This window comes from Ananas comosus, linkage group 3 (assembly GCF_001540865.1).
Source record: "Ananas comosus cultivar F153 linkage group 3, ASM154086v1, whole genome shotgun sequence".
Lineage (NCBI taxonomy): Eukaryota > Viridiplantae > Streptophyta > Magnoliopsida > Poales > Bromeliaceae > Ananas > Ananas comosus.
In genome coordinates, this window is record NC_033623.1 from 1987381 (window position 1) to 2006324 (window position 18944).

Here is an 18944-nt window from a genome sequence, read left to right on the forward strand (position 1 = left end):
AAAAGTGTGAAACCACAGGAACAGCATTTGAAGTTTACCCTTATTATTATTATTATTAAACTATGGCTAAATTGCGAGTTTGGTCTAGGAATGTCGATGGGTACACAAACCTAAATTTTTGTCCAAATTCAAATTAGGGCATGTTTGGTTGTCTGTAAGTGATCGAAGTGAACAAAAATTACTTTTCAAAAAGTGACTTTTATAAAAGTCACTCTTTGAGTTCAAGTGTTTAGTTTTAAAAAAATGAAAGAAAAAAATACAGTTTTTATGACTTCTATTGTTTGGTTCTGTATAAGAAAATAAAAAAATAAAATGATTTTTTTATGATGCGTAGTTTTTTTTTTTTTTAGATGGTATGAAATAAGGCACGTTTCTTTCTTTGTTTTTATTTTTTTAAGATGTGTTGGTTTTTTTTTGTTAAGATACGGTGATTTTTTTATTTTTTTATTTTTTATTTTTTAGATGGTATGGAAGAAGATTTTTAAATGCGGTTCGTAAGTAGCGTGGAGTAGGCGGCCCACTTTCAACGACTTTGAAATTTTTTTTGCCGAAGTCAAAAAAGTGGATTTTAGTTATAATCTACTTCATGGGTTCACTTTTCAAAAGTGACATATATATTTTTATAATCCAAACAGCGGAAATAATCCTACTTCGCCAAAATATCACTTTTATTGTTTTACTTACGGGCAACCAAACATGCCCTTAGAATGAATCGTGTTTATTCGATACTAAACGGATATGATTTTAGATACATGTCTAAATAGTAAAAATTCAACGAATTTGGATTCGGGTATGAATTGTGTCCCTACCCGACCCGAACTCGAGTCCAATCCGAATTTAAAATGATTTTACATTATATTAATATATATAAATGTTTAATATTATATTTGCACATGTATTTTAAAAACTTAGATTTTAATATAATATGTTTTGAAATGATAAATAGATAATTATTTCGCATTCAGGTTTTAGTGTTCGAGTTTGGATTTTGGGTTCTCGGTCGGATTTGAATTTGGATATGAAGTTTCAAAACCCGAACCCGAACCCGAACCCGAAGCAGACCCATCAACATCGCTAGTTTGGTTCTCAAACTATGAGATAGATAAAATTTTGGTTTTTAAACTTTAATTTATTATAATTTTTGACTCGAGTTCAAAATTATTACAATCAAGTCCCATAATCTAATTTAGTTGGTTAAATATTAATATGTCGCCAATATAAAAGTAATGTAGTAATATTGTAATTGATGATGCATGAATAATTAAGATTTTATGTCACTTTTATATCAGTAACGGCCAATATTTAATTAATTAAATTAGGTTGTGGAATTTCATGGTGATAAGTTTTAAAGTTCGAACTTGAAATTATAATAAATTAAAATTTGAGGACCAAAATATCTCTCACCTCATAGGTTGAGGGCCAAGCGTGCAATTTACCTTTTTTTATTTTTTCTGAAATTTGGTGTTTTGGCCTTTTGGGTTTATTTGGTTTCCAAATGTTTCTGATTTGTCAGTTTTCAGATTTAATTTTATTGAAATTTTTTTTTGCTAACTTACACGTTTGGTTCTTAAACTATAAGACCGGTAGTATTTTAGTCCGCAAATTTTAATTTATTATAATTTCTAACTAGACTTTTTTATATGGATAAACTTCAAATACCATTTCTGTGGTTTCATACTTTCTTACTTTAATACCTCATGGTTTAAAGTGTATCAAGTTAGTGTTATGTAGTTTCATTTTTATCTTTTCGTCAGTTTTTCCGTTAATATTTCATCAAATTATATACAAAAAACTTCAGATACCCCACCTAGGTTTATCGAATAGTCACTTTAGTACCTTCTAGTTTCAACTTTGTCACAAATTTAACAAAAAAAATTAATAAAATCGATAATAAAAAAGTAAAAAAAAAATCACAGGACACTAAATTGATACACTTTAAAACACAGGACACTAAAGTAAAAAAGTGTGAAACCACATGGATAATATTCTAAGTTTTTCCTTTTTATATTGTTTCAATCAAGTCTCACAGTCTAATTTCCTTTGACTATAAAAATGATGGTATGGCTGATGCGACAACTTAATCATTACCATATCATCTACCACAAATTGTCACATCATTGAAACTAGTGTAAAAACCCGCACGATGTGGCGGATATAATCATATTTGATTAAATTTAATAATATAAAAAATACTTTAAAATTTTTAGAATAGGATTATAATTCAATGAAAAACAACGAAAGATAAAAAAAATTATAATAGAAAAAAACTTGTTACATAGAAATCGGACCCCTTTGTACCCTCATTTAGGATATTCTCTACTAATACCGACGATTTCGTGAAGTACTACAGTGCCTTCAAGGCTTCAACCCCTTTTCGGCAAGTCCATATCTTACTCTATACTCTTCATCCTCCGAGGCCATTAGAGGAGAGGGATACACACCCTTTGCATAACTATACATTACAAATTTAAGTGATCGAGATCGACGGAGGAGGGTTGGGGGCTAGGGTTAGAGTTCAACTCACCCGACATTAACGGCCAGGGCGAGGGCGGCGTGCCTGCAGGGCTAGAGGTTGGAGCGGACGTAGTAGGCGATGTCGTTGTTGAGGACGCCGTATGCCGTGTCCACAGGCTCATTGGGCAACGCCTCTTAGAAAATATAAACTAATGAGGCAGGAAGTCAAAGCAGCGACGTTACAGAGAATGAATTAATAAGACAGAAAGCCGAAGAGGCATACGTTATGGGAAAGGAATTAATGAGACGGAAAGTCGAAGAGGCAGACGTTACAGGGAAGGAATTAATGAGACGAAAAATTGAAGAGACAGATGTTACGAGGAAGGTGAGCGGTCGCAATGATTGGAGAGTAGAAATTTTGAGAATGAGAGACTATGGTCCTGCCACGTGGCAAAAGCTTATGAGAAATAATATATGTGTATAAATATTACCGAAACGTCACCATTCTAACGTCACCATTCTGTGAACTAAATAAGACAGTACCAGTTACAACAATCTAGAAAAGTTCGAGACATAAATTACAACAAACAAGAGTTAAAAAGAGTCAAAACTTAAAGTGTCAACCAAATAAATAAATAATAATCTTTTTCAAATGACCCATAGTCGAGGGAGTCAATGTACATTTTCACACAAATAAAATGTAGATGATTCTGCTGCTTAAAAAACTGGATCTGTAATCAGCATACATTTCTATGGAAATCTTAAAACCAAGTTACAGAAAACAATGATCCTAGAGCATGACCATCTTACCCATAATCGAGAACTAATTTGAAACCCCTCAACAAATACAATGCATGGTTTACCCCTGCATCTGAGAGCATTTGCATAGAACATCTTAAAGCACCACGAAAATCATGCAAGTGACATACAATGCACATCACTCGAAATACTCTGCGGCAAAAGAACTCAACGTTTCCGAGCAGGTAGTGTTATTCACAAAGCAAGACTTATAACGCAAAGATAAGATGTAGTGAATCTAATCAAACTTACTATGCAAAAATTGCTCAGATTTAATACACTTTATCTATACACCACATTCAGCTCTGTTAATGTCATCACCTTTTCCGAAATACATGGCATTGCTTTGAGACACTTGTACAGCATGCAAACAAGTTCTACTTTGCGGCACCGAAATGAGTCAGAGGTTAATCCATGTTTTAATTCATAATCCTTAATTTAGACACTTACTCATCTACTTCCGGAGCACCCAAAAATCCGAAAGTTGTTTACTTAAAAACTTTTTCCATTAAAAGAAAGCTTTACAGCGCAAAACCTCTCATCTGTAAGAAACCATTCTGCAGGATGCAGGAATGGTAGAAGTTAAAAGATTCATTTCGCAGCTGGGGTATACATCCGAAGCCAGCAAAATTTACACCGTGTAACGTGTTCCCGTACATTAAAGCGAAGTAACGTGAACAAGAGAATTCGATACCCGACCGCCATCGAAAACAACACCAGTAGATTCGCCCACTTAGCATTCGGCGAGGACGATATGTTGTAGGACCCGCGAACGGCCTGGACGCCGGATATTGTTCTAACCTCTCCGACCGCAAAGGCCGTACCGATGTACTCGTTTTCTAAAAGGCCCTGCAAAATGTAATATTGTCAGATATGTCCTTTAAAATTCGCGCGTCTGTATTGGGAGTAACCACTGAGAACGCAGAAGGATGCAGCTAACCTGGATAGAGTAAGTGTGGAATGCAACATATGATAGTGGATACTTCCACAGCGGTTCTGGTAAAGCATCTCGGATCCTAAAATATCCAGCCACAAGCATCATCATAACCTGGAAATAAGAGCACCATAATGTGATCAGTTCCACATATCTTGTGATGAATAAAAATATATAAGGCGCCATTCTATTATAGCTTAAACTTTTAGAGAGCTCAGTTGTTTCACATGTCATCACAGCTCTAAAATAGCATTAACATCTTGTGTTTTATTTACCGTACTCCACTTCGCTGTTTTGGAAGTACTCAACTATCTATTTGACATCATATAATAATGATAGGAACAACCTCAACTGGCGAAAATGGAATATAAGATCTCGAACAAATAGAAAGGACAATGAGGCACTTACATGAATAAAAATTAGAGCCAGAGTGCACTTGAAAGTATCAAGCCAGATGTAGGCGACAGTCATCATAAGCGCTTCATTTGCTAACAGGCACATAAAGATATTAAGAGCAAAGTACATCACTAAGCTGAACTCGTTCCTTAGCCCGACTAAGAAATAGAAGACGAGAGTTGAGGAGATGGCGGTGAGGAAGAGGAAGGGAATGCTTGATAAGAGATGCCCAAGTAGGAAAACTGTTGCCCCTGAGTGTTGGTTAGATTCTTCATGGATGTATAACTGTATGAAAACGATTTATAAGTGTCTACATAAACCTTAAAAGCTAAGAAAGCTCTAACGAAGAAAGCAACATAATAAAGAAATATCTTTGCCATATTTGCTGTTCAGAGTACTCGCTATCACTCATTGTTTTTCAGGTTTGGGCAGAAGTTTCTTCCCATTTTTGTTGTTTAGCTAGCTAAACTTAAGTTTTCATTCCTTGATTTGCGGGATTTACTTCATAACATGTGTGTTACGACAAACGCACAAATGGAAACAAAATGACGAATATGAAACACTCAAACCACAAGCAGAAAATAAAGATAACATACAGATTTACGTGGAAAACCCTTTGCAGGGAAAAACCACGGGCGAGGGAGAAGAGAACTTCACTATCGAAACGAAAGGGAATACAATGTTCTTCTAATTACAACTGACCACGATCACACGCCTCTAGGGCAAAAACGAAAAGGAAAGTCATAACAGGTTTCGGATCCGAGCCCTCCGTTATCCACCACAGACATTCATTTTTTCTTCACAAAATTGTTTCCCAATTTGGTCGCACCGCGAAGCTGTCGGCAAGTTGAAAACCCGAACTTGAGTCGATAATCAATTTCGAGTCACATCTAACAATGTGCTACACTGGTTTATGCTGTTAATTACTATAAAAATTTTGGATGTCCTTGAGATTTCGCGGAGTCATCAAAAGATGAAACAAAATGAGTTTGATTGTGGATTTAAAAAAAAATCCATAAAACCAACTTTATTATAAACTATGGTCATAGGGTTGTAGGAGGGAAAGCATCTTTTCACATATCTTCAAACAAACCGCAAAAGAAAAGGATTTACCTTGATTTCATTTATATGAGCAGGTAGTCCAGAAACACTTAGAAGTAGCATAAACGACACGAAGACAAATATGGAAGCAACTCGGACCTGCATTGGCAGAAGGTAAGAGGTAAAAGAGGAAGGGCATGGAAGAAGCCATATATATAGAATTAACAGTGCAGAGAAAGTCAGCAGCTGTTGATGCTATAAGTGCCTGGAAACTGAAAACACATGTGCCTACCATAACAGACAATAAAGAATGGCCGACATTGAAAAATACGGTTCCAATAGAGACGGTTAGAAGCACGTATAAAACAAGTCGAATCCAGAAATATCTCCATTCCCTCGACATTATCAACAATGATCTCCATGTAAGCACTGCGATTCTTGTTGCAGCACTGGCCCTGCCTCTGTTTTTCAGACGAGGACCTTCCTGTGGCACAAAAGTTGTTTAAATTTAAGCACCTTTTCCCATAGGGGGGCGCGAAAATCTGAAAATAAATATTCTTTTCTTTGACCTCTCTAGTAATTGAAGTAGAAAACTTTGTATATATATTGATATGACAAGGAATAGAATGGATTACATTGACCAAAGTTGTTTCACATGACATTAATACTTACATCACATTATGCTGACTAGAGAGAACCCAAAAAAAAAAACATGTAAGGGTAGAAGGTCTTGGATAAGATCGATCTTTTCTGTCCGTTTTGCAATCATTGTTTCAATATCAGCAGAATCAATTAATGCTTTAAAAGTAGCTTAGAACTTGGATTGAGAAGAATTTTAATAGGTAAGGCCTAGAAAAAGACCTGATAAAAAAGAAAGTTGTTCAGTTTAAACCTGGAAAACATGGAACTTAGGATGATAATAAGTGCATGTAGGTACATTGAAATGTGAGAAATATGGTTAAATTTATAATTTGATTATTTCCAAATAAATAATATCATACATGGCTTACAGAGTGACTAAAAAAAAAAGAAATATCTTGATTGGATGAACCTCTTCTCATGAAGAGGGAAAAAAAAAATCCTAAAGAACAGATTTCAGAAAGAATGATTAGTTCACCTTTTCAGTCAGTTTCACTATCATTGTTTCAACAGCAGCTGAATCAGCTGACGATTTATATGTGGCTTCAAGGGTTCGGATTGCAACAGCTGTGTCCATGTTCACTGATGAAAAATCTCCTTGGTCATCCTGTCAAAACATTTCCACATCTTATAAATTATATATTCTACAACATTTCCGAAGTAAAAGATACTTATAAACTGTGTGTGAACAAATCAATATGGCCAAATAAACCAGATTCGCTACTGATACCTGCAGATTTTTGCACATGGCTATGATTCTATCAAAATCGGTATTAATTGCCCGCAAAAAGTGGTCTGATGGACTTTGCATGATTGGGCAGGGAAACCCAGCATTTGAGAAGTGCTGCAATAGAAAAGAGTCGTTAACCACGCGCAAGGTAAACTTTGGAGGATGAAGAAAAACTAGAGTCATCCATGAATATGGGACAAAATAGATTGCATGTATAGTATAATATACAAACTATCCACACTCATTTTTCTTCCGTTGATAAATATACTAACAAACAAATAGTGAACAATGATATAGACATATTATCATCATCTTGTAAGATATATCTTGGGACCAAGGATTTTAAATGCCCATCGGCATGGCCGTCCCCACTGTGCCGTACTGTGTTATACCGTGCCGACAAGATGTTTGTACGATATGATCCCTTTGCTGATGGCAAGGTTCAAAACCATCTTTACTTTGAAATTAGCAAGTAGTTGTATTAATAAAGTGCAAAAGAACATGTAATAATCAATTAGAATATATTGATGCCAAAAAAAGGAAATATTTTATGCTATTGTGTATCAGTACATAGGTAATTTTGTAAACTGCATGCATCAGCATGGCATGTACTATGCCGTACTGTGCTGGCAATTGCTCGGCATGATCCCATGCCACAGCACTTATATCCTTGCTTGGAACAAAATAGATCTCTGAACTCAAGTTTTCAATTCACTTTTGGACTTTAACAGGGTAAATACGCAGTGACAATGCCCCAACCTGCAAGCAAGCCAATGTTTCTCCAAAAAATAGTGTATTCCCATTTGAAAGTAAACAAATTCTATCAAAGAGGCCAAAAACTTCTGTGCTGCTCTGGTACATCGTGAAAATGAGTGTGCAGCCTGTGCTTGCAAGTTTCTTCAACGTCACCATTAATAGCAGCGCCGAGACACTGAAAGGAAAAGTAGCCTCTGAATAAACATAGGTAACTGACAAATAGGTAAACACCATGCATTTGGAACCTTTTTGACAAGGTTTCAATTTGTTCCCCAACTCTTAATTATCACCATTTGGATCCCTAACATTTGCATTCTGTTTGCAATCTTACCCCTTTCTACAATTTCCTCAATTAAATTGCATATGAGAAGTATAAAAGTTGCATTGGTGATAGTTAGATAACAATAATGTGTATAAATTTGTCCAATTCGGAGGAGGAATACAATCAATCAAACGGGTGAAATTGCAATTAAATGCAATGTTTAGAACTCAATTGTAACAATTGAAAGGTTGGGGAGCATATGGAAAACTATGCCAAAAAGGTAGATTAGCCCTGACGCAATGTATATTCAACATAATACATTGACTCCAACAATAGAAAATGTCTCAGCAAAAAGGAGAATCAGAGAAAACCTGTCGAGATGGTAAAGTGGTTCATCTATAAATAAAATATTTGGCCTCATTACAAGCTCCCTAGCAATGCTAACTCGCTTTCTCTCCCCATTAGGAAGGCCCTTCATATAACAGTGGCTACCAATGAGCTTGTTTGCATAATCCCCCAGAGACATAGCTGCGATAGCATCCTCCACTACAGATTTCTTCTGAGAGAAGAAACCAGGAAGTTGCAGAAGTGCCGAATAGTATAGCATCTCTCGAACAGTGAGTGATTCAATAAGCACATCTTCTCGATCAACATACCCCTGCAAGTTCCTAATTAGTACTGCAACTGCTAGGAAGCATGTATCAAAGATAACAAGAACGAGAAACATTTGAAATAACTAGAGACACTAACTAAGAAAAGTTGCTCATGCAAAAATGCTAATTAATGTAGAATGTGAAAAAAATATATATTAAGTGTTGAAATATAAATATTAAAACATCATCCTCTGGTAGTTTAAGCTTTCGGAGAACAATGATTGTTTTCATATTGTTTAATGTGGTATCAAAGCAGGAGATCCTAAGTTCGAGTCTTACCAGGCTATTAGCTTTATTTAATTTTCACTTGTTTAATTCAAGTACACATCTTGTGCCAACCAAAAAGTCTCGAGCCCAAACATGAGGGGTAGTGTTGAATTTGACTATAAATATTAAAAGCCATTCTTTAGTAGCTTAAGTTTTTGGAGATATACGGTTATTTCACATTATTAAACATTAAGAATCGTGGTTAATTAAAACACAGCATGCTAAAGATGCTTGTGCATGCTTTGAAGAAATCAATAGGAGTATTGAGAGAGATTTTTTTCAGAAGTTCCTTTTAGAGAGATTTATCATCAAGGCACTTCCCAACTCAAGTCTGACCATTATATGACACAGCCTCAAAATCGGGAAACAACAAGCATACAAATGAGAAAGATGTGAAACAAGCATATGTATATAGCAACATGACATATGACCTAAGAATAAAGTTATTGATAAGAAAAACGGAAGAAAAGAGCACTTACATAGGAACCATATGGCATGCGTGATTTCACACCATTCACAAAAACTTCACCATACATCCGAGCTGGGCTACGCAGTCTACCTAGAAAAATAATGTGTATAGGATTCCAACTGGTAATTCTCACAAGAACAACTAATAACAATGTTCAAAATTCTATTAATTCGATTAATTTATTTCAACAAGAGAATTATCAAAAGAACTTTGCACATAAGTTTAGTTCTGAACCCGCAATTGCCCTAAGAAGCGTTGATTTTCCAGATCGTGCAGGACCCATGATGACCGTAAGTGTGCCAGGCAGCGCATACCCATTTGAACTCTTCACGACTTTGTCAGAATATTTTCTCTTTTCTTTAACCATTACAGTTAGATCCTTCCACACAATGGAAGCCCCTACGATTTTCCTACCGGTAACCGATGAGGAAGCTCCAGGGAACGATGGAGATGGGAAAGACCCACTATTAAGCTTTGAAAGAGAAGGGGAGGCCGTAGCAGTAGTCGCAACACGGATCGAGTCGCCGCCCCCTTCATCTCCCTGCGCATCGATTTCTGCGTCGTCCCACTCGGGCGAATCCTCAAACGAAATGGGCTGTCTCGAAGTGCCCGGCTTTCGAAGGTAGAAGAAAGCACCGCCAGGCGCTCGGCCTGCCGGGCTACTAGCGGATGATGATGATGATCTGTAATTATCGGAATACGATTGTATCTCTTCCATTTGTGCTTTTTCTTGAATTTGTGAACTTAGTTTTATCCAACCCACATTGCTAATCACTGAATAATTAGTCTATTGTCCACTCCACCTATTGTTCTTCCAATAATGATTGATACAACGACCTGTCAAAAATTCCAACTACTAGTAGATCTCCGACAAAGAGAACTCTTCTCAAGGAGGGGAAATTACCTAAAATTCACAAGTTCAATACATTTAATACCACATTAACATCTACAAACATTTATCCTTTATATCAAAAACAACTATGATCCTTATTAAATGTGCAAAACCATACAACATTACTAATTACAGTGTCAGAAGCAACAAGAAAATTAGTAAATTCCAGCTTACAAATTTGCACAAACCATTAAACCAAGAATTTAAGTGCCCATTGGCACGGTTCGTATTTATTGTGCCGTATTGTGCCAATAAATATTAACACAATACAGCCCCTGTGTTGATGGCATGGCTCAAAACCCTCTATTTTTTAAATCAATAAGTAATTTTCTCAATAAAATTCAAAAGATTTGATAAAAATACATAATAAACAGTTAAAATATTTTGTTGCTGAAGAAAATAAATATTGCATGCTATTACAAGTCGGCACAAATGAATGTTTTGTGACCTGCACGCATCAGCACAGCCCAGCACGCACCGTGCCGGCAAATTTCCGACACAACCCTGTGCCACGGCACTTAAATCCTTGCATTAAACTTCTCTTCCACCTCCTTAAAACCTCATTTAGCAACAAAAATGTACGTGCTCACAAGCAACAATATTTGCAATAGTAATTAAAAACCCTAAACCAGTTCCTCAAGTGTGAAAAAAAGAAACATTTTTTTTTACTTAAGAAACACTCAAAGAAGCAAAATAGCTCTCATCTCCAGCTACCAACTCGGTCAAAACCCTAATCCCCAACAATCTAAAAAACCCAACAACAACAGCAAAAATCAACCTTACCTACTCCAAACTCTCCACCAACATTTGAAAGACCCATAAACAGCCACAATACCAACTAAATTCCCAAAAAAACTGCAAAATCATAGAAATTAGCAAACAATACCAATTAAAACTTCTTCTGATCCCTCAAAGAACCATTTTTGTTGGAACCCATTGGGAGAAAACCCAAGGATTTGAGATGTGATCTACATTACAGCTACAAACAAAAACAAAAAGGTCCCCCCTTTTCCAAAGCTGCTAAAGAACAAAGTGGGGAGAAGCAAAAACCCATTTGGCGAATTCGAACAATACCTCGATTCCAGTGAGAAATGGGGGAAGCTCCTTCGACACTCCACAGTGAGGGAGAAGAGTGTAGAGTCCACCTCCTTTTTCTGCAGGTAGTAAAAATGCATAGAGACCCCCTCATTATGGGCACTTCTGAAATAACCTCCTCAAATATAATATTTCTATTCCTTTAATAGTAAAAAATTTACAAAATTTACATGAATTGTGGACCATTTTGATTCAGCTATTCAATCTTTCAAAATTTTTAATTTTACTATTCAATTTTTTAATTTATTTTGATTTGACTCGGTCAATGTTACTTTAATTTTAAAATTTAAATGTATAAAATATAATAACTAAATCTATAAAAACGACGAATTTAAAATTTAAAGTCAAAATGTCATTAACTGATTGAAATCAAGCAAATTAAAAGATAGAATAGAAAAATTAAAATTTTTAAAGATTAGATAGCCAAATCAAAATAGTTTATAATGCAGATAAGTTTTATATATTTTATTATTTTTAATTTGAAATTCAATAACTTTATTAATTTTAGGGAAAACTTCAAAAACCCCCCTTGTGGTTTCAATTTTTTTCACTTTAATACCCTGTGGTTTAAAATGTATCAAGTTAGTACCCCGTGGTTTCTTACTTTATCACTTAAGTACCCTGTGGTTTAAAGTGTATCAAGTTAGTACCCTGTGGTTTTGCACTTTATCACTTTAGTACCCTGTGGTTTTAATTTTGTATCAAGTTAATACCCTATAGTTTTTTAAATCACAAGGTACTAAAGTGATAAAGTGTGAAACCACAAGGTACTAAAGTGATAAAGTGCAAAACCACAGGGTACTAGCTTGATACATTTTAAACCACAGGGTACTAAAGTGATAAAGTGAGAAACCACAGGGTACTAACTTGATACACTTCAAACCACAGGATACTAAAATGAAAAAGTGTGAAACCACAGGGGGGGTTTTTGAAGTTTTCCCTTAATTTTACCATTAATAATCTAGTCTTATTTGCTGTAAAGTGATTCAAATTGTTAAATTTGATAAAACTATCAATAAATGTGACCAAATTACTCAGTTAAAACGAGAGGTGTGTTTACAAATTGCTATAGTTGAGGGGGTTTGTAGACATTTTTACCTTTTTTTTTTTTTTCTTTCCTTTTCCTCTGTTCATTTCCCTCTCCTCATTGTAGTGTAAAAAGTAAACCATCATATAAGAAGAGAAACTTATTCAGGTGAGAATAGAATAATAATAATAATAATAAAATAATAAATGGGTATTGGGGCCACTCCACTTTAATAATGTTTTGACCAAAAGAAGCATTTAAAAGGAAATCTTTTATCTTTTAAATATTTAAACCAATAAATTTTAATATTGTCATGTAGATTCTATTTAATAAAAAATTATTTTCATACCGGCGTTTAAATCAAGCGCTAAATCTGAAGATCTGTGCAAAGTATGAACAAAAACGTATAGCGTGAATTTGTGACAGTGCGACCAGTAGACCTGAAGTAAATATTTCGTGTAGCATTAGATTTTATAAGGCATAAAACTTAATCAATTTTAACAAATTTGATCTGCTCTACTAAATATAACTACGTTGATATTACTTTCCTTTGAAATTGAAATTATAACTATGTTAACTTCACTTACATTTAGATATAAGAACTACGAGGAGTTCGACAAATTAATGCATACTCTTATGAACTGCTGATATGTTGTCGTACAAAATGTTATGAATTTAAATTATATTATAGCCAATATGAGTAAGATTCTATTGTAGGGGTCCAAATTAAAGCATTTCCCTTTACATGTTAGGAGCCTTTCGAGCTTTTGACTTAACTTTAGCTGTTTGAAATGAGCAGCATCACTTCCTTAGCATATCAAATAGTGGAAAGATTAAGGAGATAGGAAAAGAATGGAATCTGAAAAAAAATAAAAAAAAAGAGGAAGGGCACTAAATGTGAATATCCAATTGATAATAAATAATTAAAAATATACATAACTTACTTGAACTATTGCTATTTTGTATCCACTATCTAATCTTTCAAAATATTGATTTTACTATCTGATTTATTTGATTTGAGTCAGCTAACAATTTTTTGACTTCAAATTTGAATACGTCGTTTGTTTTTATAGATTTAGTTAACATATTTTATGTAATTTTTTAAAACTATAAATTCACTGAAGTAAAAAATTAATTTAGTTTTGAAGTCAAAGTGCCATTGACTAACAAAAATCAAATTAAAAGATTGCATTATAAAATTAAAATTTTAAAAGATCAGAGAGTAAATTTAAATTAATTTATAATTTATATAAGTTTTATAAATTTTTAACTAATAATTACTAAAAGCATTTTTTTTTTCTTTTTTTGCATGTGAGTGAATAGTACAAGTACCACTCTATTGGAGATTTGAGTCACTTTATGTCGTGTCACCGCGACAGTTGTTTCGTGACCTTAGTACAGGCTAAATGCTACTGTATTACACTTATATCACATCATAAAAGATAAGTCAATCATGCCTTTAAAAAAAAAAATAAAAATATATATTTTTTATAATTATGATGGGATAGATAAATTCAAAAAAAATTATTTGCATAGTTGGAGACGCCACATCATAAATATAACCGGTGCATTTTAGAATTTTTTTAATACAAATTGTCTTTCAATACTAATCCACAGGAGGAGGAATTATCAATCAGGGTCTGTTCATTTTACAAAAGGTAAAGTTCAGGTTAAATGTAAAATTTCAAATAAATTAAAGTTTAAATAAATTTATTTTTTATTATTTATTTTTATAATTGTGGAACTAAGATCTTTTCAATTTTGCTGTTTATTTGATGGAGTTTCTCATTGTAAGATAGGATCTGAATCGAGTACAGAATATTAGATATTTTATACATTTTTATTATATATAATATAAAAATTAATATTTACGTACTTATAACAACATGCTGACGTAATTCAATCCAGTGGTTAAACCAGTAACCCATAATTGGCAATATTTTCGAATTGTAAACGGTTCCGGTCTCAAAACATTGGTAAATATATGCAGGGAGTAAATTGAAACTTTTTTAAGCATCTAAGGAGCACTAACACTGAAATTGAAAGTTGGAGGATCAAAATGAAACTTGGCTGAGAGGTTACTACTTATTTTAATATTTTATGTTCAACGTAACAAAAAATAGGTTTAAGGGTTAAGTATAGTATTTCTGTATAATTCTTCGTCAACAGCACTTCATCTAATAACACTATAACCTATACAGACCCAAATTAACAGACTCTTTGCCGCATCTAAAAAACGAATAACTTTCATCTTTCAAAGAAAGTTATTAAGACATATTACCGAGTTTTTCAATTATAAAAATAAGCACTCAAAATTTTTATTTGTAAAATTACGCTTAAGCGGTGAATGATTTACTGCATTTAGAAAGCAGTGAAATCATTCACTGCTTTTACCAAAACTTACATATTTTCTAACCGTGTACTCCAAAACAACATTAAATAGTAAAAATAATTTTAACATTTTGAAGAACGTTAAACACTTTACCATATTTAAAAAATGACAGATCATTTATAGCATAAAATAAATTTTTTGAAGAATTATTTTTATAATTATAATATTTTTTAAGCTTACTATTAATGAAAAAATTCAATGGAAAAGATTCTTACACCACCTCTCCAATCATTTATTCTTGTCCAAGGAAAAATAGACCTTATTAATTGAACCCCTTAAGATTCTTAAATGGCTTTTACTAGTTTTATTCTAATGAGTTGTTTCAAAAAGCGCAGAGGAATTGTTGGCAAAGTTGCACTTAACAAACCAAGAGAATCATCTTTTTGATAAAAGTAGTGATTTTTTTTTTTCTTGTTAGTAATTCTAGTGGTTCAATCGAATATAAGAAAATTAAATTTGGTAATCGATCTTAATTTTATGTTTGGGATTGGAAAAAATAAATAAATTTCAAATATCACCGCTGTGGTTTCGTGCTTTCTCACTTTAGTACTCTAAAATTTTATTTTATTTTTCTTTTCGCCAGCGTCTCTGTTAACTTTTCGTTAAATTATATACAAAAAACTTTAGATATCTATCTATAATTTTATTAATATTTACTTTAGTATCCTGTGGTTAATCGAATTTTCACTTTAGTACCCTTTCATTTTAACTTGGTCACTGATTTAATAAAAAAATTAACGAAGAAAATAATAGAAAGAGAAAAATAAAACCACAAAATATGAAAGTGATACATTTTAAACTATACAGTACTAAGTGAAAAATATAAAACTACAGGGGTGTTATTTAAAATTTTCTCAAAAAAAATACATATAATTTGTCCTAAATTGCCTTCCTCCCAACCATACACCATATATCTCTTAGCTTGCAAGCTTGTCTCATATTTTAATCTCTTTCACCTTCATTTGTAACTTGTTATCTATCTAAAATTATATAACTAGATATATAGAAACTATGAGATAAACGAGGGGCACATGAAATATTCATGTTGCATATATATATGGATGTACCAGATATAGACAATGCAAATATATATATATATATGAACTAAAATTTTTAAAAAATCATCACTAATAAGCGAAAAATTTGAGAACTCAAGGGACTGTTTGGTTGCACATAATTATAATATGCACTGCGGTTGTAATTATATGCAGGTCTAAATTCAACTTTTATTTTGATACATTTCAATTCAGCAACTATAGTTGTAAGTGCATGAGGATGCTCGACTCTAGATGTCACGAACACTGATAAGGGATACGACACGACTCGGATACCGCGACTCGGCAATTTTCAAAAATTAGGATACGGACACGACATCGCTAATAAAATATATATAAAATATTAATTTTGGTAAAATATTGTTATATTTTTCATACGAATGAAAGTTAGTAAAATTTTTATTGATAGCTCAAATATTTTAAGAAAAGAAATTCTTCACCATACATAATTTATTTATATTGTCAAAAAAAAATATATGCATTCATCAAAAAGCTAAAATATTTATTATCGTACATTACATATGCATAGAAAAAATAAAATAAAATAGGTATATATTTTTTTTAGTTGTATACATTATGGATAGGTATTAAACTGGCTTCCGAGGATTGTCCATATCGGACACGTGTCCGACACGGACACACATGTGTCCGACACCGACACGCGAGGCTTATAAAAGTGTCCGTGATACGTAGGGTCAACTACAATAGTTAAAATTATGTCCAAATTGGCTACAGTTCCAATTGTAGGCTGCAACATTTGAGAGAATAATTTTCAACAAAGATAAGTTTACCTTTCTAATAACCTTTTCGATAAGGTTTTTTTTTTTTTTTTTTTTCATTTCCTATATAAAGGGTGATTTCTGTCACGCCCCGGATTACACGTTCCCCCGGCACGCCGACAAATCCGCCGTATACAAAGAAATTTTTCCTGTATACGAAGCGACAGCTGTACCTGTAAAATATACAATACTACAAACAGTAGTATAGAGCTGCTAGAAGAACTAGTAAAGTAAAAGTAAACCGAGTTCCATATACATACACTGAATCCCAGAGTACAAAGCTACTCGCACTAGCGAGTTAAAAGTCTGTATGTACATGAACCCAAACTAAAACATCTACCTGCAGTAGGGGTGCCTCTAGCTCTGCTCCTCGGGTAGGGCTCTAACTCGTGGCGCCCTTGCCTAGCTCCTGACCAGCAACAGCAGCAGCCGAAGACGAAGACTCTGCAAAAACGGGGTAACNGGCTCGGCGACGCGACGTCGGCGACGAACGCTCCACCCAAGCTCCTCCTCCTTGCGTATGGCTCCAGAGACAGATAGGGAGGAAATTTAATTAAAGAGGTGTTGGTTGCAACCCTCAATTAAAATGGATAAGCATGCATGCATGGGAGGGGGTACGTGGCAGCATCCATATATATATATATATATATATATATATATATATATGAGGATACTACAATTTCACTATCGTATATAAAAAATAATAGAAATTCGTAAATACATTTTTTAGCCGCGTACAACGGGACAAAGTATTTTCACATGCAGTATTTTTTATTATATTCAACAAAATAAGATGCATTTAATTATAATTATTCATTTGAGATTGTGGTATACATCACTAGATAGACGCCAAATCATACATCTGGAGACGTTTTATTTAATTAGAACAGATATAACATCTGCCTCTCTTCAGCATTTGAATGGGTCGGAACTTTTTCAGACCCATTAATTAAAAAAAAAAATCTAATAATACATGTTAAAAATATTACATGTAGAAAAAATAAAAATAGTTTTTTTGATAAATTTTGAGTTTCTGAAGTTTGTATAAAAAAAATTAAATTAAAATAGGGTTTTAGATAAACCCATTAAGGGTTTAGACAGCTCTTTACAGATTTTAGTGTTAAACATAAAATAAAGAGTTTTTTTATTTTATATTTAGCCCTTTGAATTTTATTTTTTTTATAAACAGCTCTAGTAAATTTATATTTGCATATATAATACCTGTTTTGTCATGTGAACGTCGTATTGATATTTTTAAATTGAATACGGTAATTGAATGATCGTGTTCATATAAAAAAAAAATTAATTGGTTAACATATTATGCGCTATAGAAAAAATTATATTAAAATTTTTAACCCATTAATAATACATATCAATAATAATTTTAAGGCATTGCATCAGAATCAGAAAAATTATTCAAGTGTTGTACTTCATACATGAGAGAACGGGACGTGCGGTCTACTGAGAGCTGAGACTTATGGATATTAGTGTAAACCCGTGCTTCGCTGCGGATTAGTAGATTGTGCTAATTAATTTAAGTAAGCTGATAGTAAGGTAAAAATTTATGGTATATGAAAAATAAAAAATAGAAGTGAAAGACTTTAACAAAGAAGCAAAAGCTATACATATATATGGGCAGATGCGCGCGCGCGCACACACACACAAACACACGGACAGGCAAGCCAAACAATAAAGTGGCAGATGATGTAACTAAGTAATTGGGGGAGAGTCACAAAGTTGACTAAGGACATGAAGTTACAATACACATATATACACATAAATGGACAATAAAAGGGTGCTTAGATGAACATGTTATGGAAAAATAATTGCTAGGGGAGAGAAAAGAGGTGATCTTCTAGTTTATGGAGCACTGAATAACGGATAGAAAGCAGATTATGTGCTCATTTTTTTCTGAAGAAACTAAGTAAGCAGCAGTACCACAAAATCCTTCAGGAAATTAGCAGACCATGTAAACGCCCATGTGAAAGCAAGTAATTAATTTTTTGTGTCCATTTTTTAGAAGTAAGCAGAAAGAAGGGGAGAGGAAAAAAAGAGATAAGGGAGAACAAAAAATAGATAGGTAATCAAAAAGCCTAAACAGACGAAACCTAAACAAGTAAATAAACACATACATACATACATACATATATATGTATATACACGAAGACTAAATAGATAAAGAGTAGGTAAAGCCAGGAATACATTAGCAAAGGCCAAACAAAGGAAGGATAAGTCCAGAAAATAGTTAAACACAGCAGCCGAAAATACTGAATGCACATTGCAAACAGCAAAGATTTTAAAAAGG

General features: G+C 33.4%; 1 protein-coding gene across 3 annotated transcripts; it reads right to left on the reverse strand.

The window, feature by feature from the left end:
* Positions 3402 to 11467, reverse strand: LOC109708243 (ABC transporter G family member 3). Of its 3 annotated transcripts, none has more exons than XM_020229906.1 (12): positions 11366 to 11467; positions 9634 to 10303; positions 9410 to 9489; positions 8382 to 8668; positions 7752 to 7923; positions 6993 to 7106; positions 6741 to 6869; positions 5916 to 6107; positions 5696 to 5782; positions 4595 to 4867; positions 4193 to 4300; positions 3402 to 4101 (listed from the first exon to the last, which is right to left on the reverse strand). In XM_020229906.1, exons 2-12 carry the CDS (start codon positions 10115 to 10117, stop codon positions 3844 to 3846), a joined length of 2184 nt encoding a protein of 727 aa, XP_020085495.1. In that variant the 5' UTR covers positions 10118 to 10303; positions 11366 to 11467; the 3' UTR covers positions 3402 to 3843. The 3 variants fall into 3 exon arrangements, with proteins under 3 accessions (XP_020085495.1, XP_020085496.1, XP_020085497.1); XM_020229907.1 differs by lacking the exon at positions 11366 to 11467 and adding an exon at positions 11178 to 11305; XM_020229908.1 differs by lacking the exon at positions 11366 to 11467 and adding an exon at positions 11075 to 11164.